Below are 5,532 nucleotides of genomic sequence, written 5' to 3'. Positions count from 1 at the left end.
GGTGTAGCGGGTAATGAATTGGTAGATATGTTCTATCAAAAAAAAACACAATTTGTTTCTATCACTCCAGGAGAGGCACCTTTTGGGAAGGAACAAGAGGACAGATGTGTGGTTGACGAGACTGAGTTTTGGAAGTACGGGTTTGCACCCCACTTTGGCGCTGGTTGCTGAGCATGGTGTGACTGACTTTTTGTAAGGTCCCAGCGACGCTGGAACATGGGATCCAGGTGTGTTGTACCACAGATATTCGTTAGAAGGTGGGAAGCTGTTCAGGTAGATCGGGGGCGCCTAGTTTGCAGAATATTCTGGCACCCGAGGCGAAACAATCAAACTGTGGCGGGTATTACTCCGGTGGTATCTGATGCCTGCCACGCTCCCTGCCTCCTCCGGTACAGTAGGTGGCGGTAATGCTTCTCCTGAGAGGCGCAAGTCGCCATCAGCACAAAAGAAGAAGGAGGTAGGTTCGGGGCTCCGAGCGGGCTTGTCATCAGCACCGGCATCCGCACCGCAGCTGAGGTACAATTGTTGCGATACACCGTGGCCCTGTAAACCCGGGACAGTCCCGGTTCTTTCTCCCGCTCTCGACCCCACGATCCGTACCCGAACCCCGACGAGATTTCTGCCGATGAGCGATGCGCTCGCTGCGACCGTGATGGATAGAGGGGTATCTGGTTCGATGGGGTTTCTGGGTACAGAGGCAGCCATGGGTGACACTTCCTGGACTTCCCTGCCAGTTAGTGTGTTTGGAAGAGTAGGCGGTGGGAATGGGAGCGGATGGATCTCTCTGACAGTGCCGAAATTGTTGTGTGAAAATCCTCTAACTTGTGTTGAACTTCACTGTAACAGTGTGATGTCGCAGCTCAGCATAGAGACTAAAATGCTGACCTTCTCCCATTGTGTAAATCTTTTTACAGGTTAGAAACAGGTAAAAGTTTGTGTAGGGAACCTCAAACACAACAACAAAGGATTCCATCATTCAGCCGACCTGCTGAGACACCGGTGAGTTCACATTGGGCAGAGGTCATTCACCTGTTCTGTGTGTGGAAGAGGATCTACTCAGTCATCCAGCCTGAAGATACATCAGCAAGTTCAAACCACAGGGAGAGGGTTCACTTGTTCTGACTGAGCAAAGTGATCAATAGGAACCTTTAATGAGATATATATACAATGTACATCCTGAAATTCTCTTTCTTCTTAGGAATTCTATCCAAGCTGAAGACATATCAGAAAATTCACGCCAGTGAGAGGCCGTTCACCTGCTCTGTGTATGGGAAGAGATTCACTCATTCACCCCACCCACAGAAACAACAGTGAGTTCACAAGGGAGAGAGACTTTTCAACTGTTCCACGTGTGGGAAGAGATTCACTCAGTTATCCCATCTACAGACACAACAGTGAGCTCAGATGGGAGAGAGACACTTCAACTGTTCCGTGTGTGGGAAGAGATTCACTCGGTCATCTGATCTGTTGACACATCAGCGTATTCACACTGGAGAGAGGCCATTCACCTGTTCAGACTGTGGGAAGGAATTTACTCAGTCATCTCACCTACAAACACACCAGTCAGTTCACACTGGAGAGAGGCCATTCACCTGTTCAGAATGTGGGAAGGGATTCACTCTGTCATCACATCTACTGACACACCAGTCAGTTCACACTGGAGAGAGGCCATTCACCTGCTCAGACTGTGGGAAGGGATTCACTCAGTCATCTCAACTGAAGGTACATCAGCGATTTCACACTGGGGAGAGGCCTTTCATCTGCTCGGACTGTGGGAAGGGATTCACTCTGTCATCCCACCTACAGACACACCAGCGACTTCACACTGGAGAAAGGCCATTCACCTGCTCAGACTGTGGGAAGGGATTCACTCAGTCATCTCAACTGAAAGTACATCAACGAGTTCACACCGGGGAGAGGCCATACATTTGCTCAGAGTGTGGGATGGGATTCACTCACTCATCCAACCTACAGACACACCAGCGAGTTCACACTGGGGAGAGGCCATTCACCTGCTCAGACTGTGGGAAAGGATTCACTCAGTCATCTCAACTGAAGGAACATCAGCGAGTTCACACTGGGGAGAGGCCATTCACTTGCTCAGAATGTGGGAAGGGATTCACTCAGTTATCTCACCTAATGTCACACCAGCGAGTTCACACTGGGGAGAGGCCTTTCACCTGCTCAGACTGTGGGAAGGGATTCTCTCACTCATGCAACCTACAGAGACACAAGCGAGTTCACACTGGGGAGAGGCCGTTCAGCTGTTCCATGTGTGGGAAGAGATTCACTCAGTTATGCAACCTACAGTCACACCAGACAATTCACACTGGTGAGATGCCGTTCACCTGCTCAGAATGTGGGAGGGGATTTACTCGGTCATCTCAGCTGAAGGTACATCAGCGAGTTCACGTGGGGGAGATGCCATTTACCTGCTCAGACTGTGGGAAGGGATTTCTTCACTTATCTCAACTGAAGGCACACCAGCGAGTTCACACTGGGGAGAGGCCATTCACCTGCTCAGACTGTGGGAAGGGATTCTCTCAATCATCTCATCTACAGAGACACCAGCAAGTTCACACTGGAGAGAGGCCGTTCACCTGTTCCATGTGTGGGAGGAGATTCACTCAATTAAGCCACCTACAGGCACACCAGTCAATTCACACTGGGGAGAGACCGTTCACCTGCTCAGACTGTGGGAAGGGATTCTTTCGATCTTCTGATCTGCTGGCACACCAGCGTGTTCACACTGGGGAGCGGCCGTTCATCTGCTCACACTGTGGGAAGGGTTTCACTCGGTCCTCCACCCTTTTGGCGCACTACCGAGTTCACACTGAGGAGAAGCCATTCATCTGCTAGGACTGAGAAGGATTTACTCAGTCAGCCGACCAGCTGGAACATCAGATAGTTCATACTGGGGAGTTGCCTTTCTCCTGCTCTGAATGTGGCAAAGGGATTTTCTCGGTCATCCAACCTTGTGAAACACTACCGAGTTCACACTGGGAAAAAGGTTTAAATAAGCTTCTTTCTGGATGTTTAACCATCACAGTCGCTGAATCCAGATGCAAGTTCAAAAGTGACTGTTGGTGTTGAACTCTGCAATTATTACTGCTGCTCATCACACCCAGTTCTGCACCCTGGTCACTGGGCATGGGAGGAGTTTCTTCTGCCGATGTTCACCTTTACTGGGACTGGAGTTTCATATTCTGGATCTGTGACTAATAAATCAGTTCTATTTTAAACTCTGTCTCAGGTGCCTAGTGAATCTCAACACACCCTGTGTACAGTACGGAGGCAACTCAGCCCAGCTGGTCCCGGCCTGTGTTTCTGTTCCACAACAATCCTTTTAAATCCATCCCTGCTGTTCGCCTCTCACCCTCCCTGTGGTGATGGGTTCCAGACAGTCACCACTCTGTGGGTGTAAGGGTTTCCCTTGAATTTCCTGCATGACTTTCTGCAGACTGACGAAGAAGATAAGCTGACTATAGTTATATTCTTCATCCCTGAAATCGCTGGGCCAAGGAAGAATGCGATTGGTAGTCAGCCTCCTTAGTCCCTGCTCTTTTAACATTTTTCACTGCTTCTGAAGGGCTGTGTATCACACAGCTGGGTTGTTAGAATACAGCACTATCCCCTGAAGTCTAAAAGCAGATTTGGAATCTGAGGCTACATCCACACTAGACCGGTTAATTTTGAAAACACCGTTTCAAGTAAAAACGATAGGCGTCCACACTATGCGTTTTTGAAAATATCTCTATCCACACTGAAACGGAGATTTCGGTGAATCTCCTCCTACCGCGCATGCGCAGGACACGTCTACCGAAAACAAGTGACGTGTTTGGTGTCAAATCTCGCCATAAAAGTGCGCGTTTGTGTAGTTACAGACTAGAAAAACTTAAAATGACAGACAGCTGTTGGCTCTTGTGCAGGAGAACTTAAAACTAAAAAAAAAACAAATACTGGAGCGAACACGAGGAAATCTGCAGATGCTGGAAATTCAAACAACAACACACACAAAATGCTGGTAGAACACAGCAGGCCAGGCAGCATCTATAGGAGAAGTACTGTCGACGTTTCGGGCCGAGAGCCTTCGTCAGGACTGAAGCGTACTGGAAAATACTGGAGCGTACGGCGGCAACCGATAGGGAGTTCACGGACAGATTGACCTGGCTGACGACGAACATTGAAAAACTGACTAACTCTGTTGCGTTAATAAAGCACCTTGTTAAATGTATAAAACAGGTCTGCATCAGTGTTATCTTGTATTTCCATACAATGTTACATTAGGCTGTTACACATCTATTGTTAGAGAAGTACTTACATAAATAGGGAAACCACCTTCATACGAGCAAGGACAGAAAACAGGGCAAAGTGAGCATACTTATTTATTCAGTAAGTTATGGGTCAAAGTATTTGGTGAGTACATTTCTAACTCTTCTGGCTTCAGTCTCATTGCCGTCTGTTCTGAAATTGTTAGGTTGCATTCAAGAAAACAATGAAATAGCACGCTGCCGTCTGACAGCGTTTTCAAAAGTCTCTGGTTACACCATCCACACTGATCTGCCCGAGTAGCGTTTTCAAAAATATCCACCTTGGAAAGCGTTTTTGAAAAGCTCCGGTTTCAGGAGACGAAAACGCCATTTTAGTGCGGACGGAGGGTAAAAGCGAAGAGAAAAAGCTTCGGTTACGGACTTATCCGGTGTAGAGTGGATGCAGCCTGAGTGACAGAAATAAAGGTTGACGTCGACTGATGACGCAAAGAATGCCTGTTGACTTTAAGCTTATTGCTTGTGGGAGCTTGCAGTGTTAAACTGGCTACTGAGTTCTCATAAAAACATTGGTGGCATTTGACAGGGAGGAGGCACTTTCAATGGCACTGTGCATACTTAGAAATCCGTGAGCATCCGAGCGACCTATCACTGCAAATCGAGTGCACGGGGCCCAGGAGTCTTTGGTCCAACTGTTTAATTGTTATTGTTACTTTCTTTGCAGTTTAACAATTAATTATCTGCTTGTATTTTAAGTAGCTTTTGTATTGCATAACAGTTTAATATGCCTTTAGTGGCTGTACAAAGAATAATTCTGGAAGTTTCTTTGTACTTTATTAAGTGTTTTCTCATTGGTCGATTTTTAATGAGTATTGACTAATTTGTTTCTAGTTGGATTATTATTATCTATAGATTTGAATGGAATTTTCCTTATCTTGGGTATAAAAGTAACAGTTTTATGTTAGGTGCCCTCTTTACTTTCTGTTCTTCAAGTATTAGAACCCTATCGCTGTTCTGTTCCTCTACCAACTTTGAATAAAGCAATCATGAAGGAACAAGTTTTATGCCTTGTTTCTGACTTATAAAAGAACCTCAGATTTAAGCACCAAAATCCATCACATATTTGAGACTGGGAACACAGTACTCTAGCATATTCAATGCTCAGCAGAAGGGAGGAGGAGGATGGTTTTGTTCTTCACATGGGTGGATATCGATGTAGGGACAGTGATAGGAAATGAAGCTGTGTGGAAATTATGAACAGCAG

General features: G+C 46.6%; 1 protein-coding gene across 3 annotated transcripts; it reads left to right on the top strand.

The window, feature by feature from the left end:
- The first annotated feature begins 421 nt into the window (after positions 1–421).
- LOC140730818 (uncharacterized) lies at positions 422–5,304 on the top strand. 3 transcript variants are annotated; one of them, XM_073051762.1, is made up of 2 exons: positions 422–457; positions 1,199–5,304. In XM_073051762.1, the coding sequence occupies exon 2, from the start codon at positions 1,405–1,407 to the stop codon at positions 2,857–2,859; it is 1,455 nt and encodes a 484-aa protein (XP_072907863.1). In that variant the 5' UTR covers positions 422–457; positions 1,199–1,404; the 3' UTR covers positions 2,860–5,304. The 3 variants fall into 3 exon arrangements, with proteins under 3 accessions (XP_072907863.1, XP_072907861.1, XP_072907862.1); XM_073051760.1 differs by having other exon boundaries at positions 435–516; XM_073051761.1 differs by lacking the exon at positions 422–457 and adding an exon at positions 531–999.
- The last annotated feature ends 228 nt before the right edge of the window (positions 5,305–5,532 follow it).

The sequence above is a fragment of the Hemitrygon akajei genome, chromosome 7 (genome assembly GCF_048418815.1).
Source record: "Hemitrygon akajei chromosome 7, sHemAka1.3, whole genome shotgun sequence".
In the NCBI taxonomy this organism is placed as follows: Eukaryota; Metazoa; Chordata; class Chondrichthyes; order Myliobatiformes; family Dasyatidae; genus Hemitrygon; species Hemitrygon akajei.
Note: the sequence above shows the minus strand (reverse complement) of the source record. Positions and strands in the feature narration are given on the sequence as shown.

Bases quoted from the DNA above. Each gene is read 5' to 3' on its own strand.
- LOC140730818 (XM_073051762.1), top strand. From the start codon at position 1,405: ATGGGAGAGAGACACTTCAACTGTTCCGTGTGTGGGAAGAGATTCACT.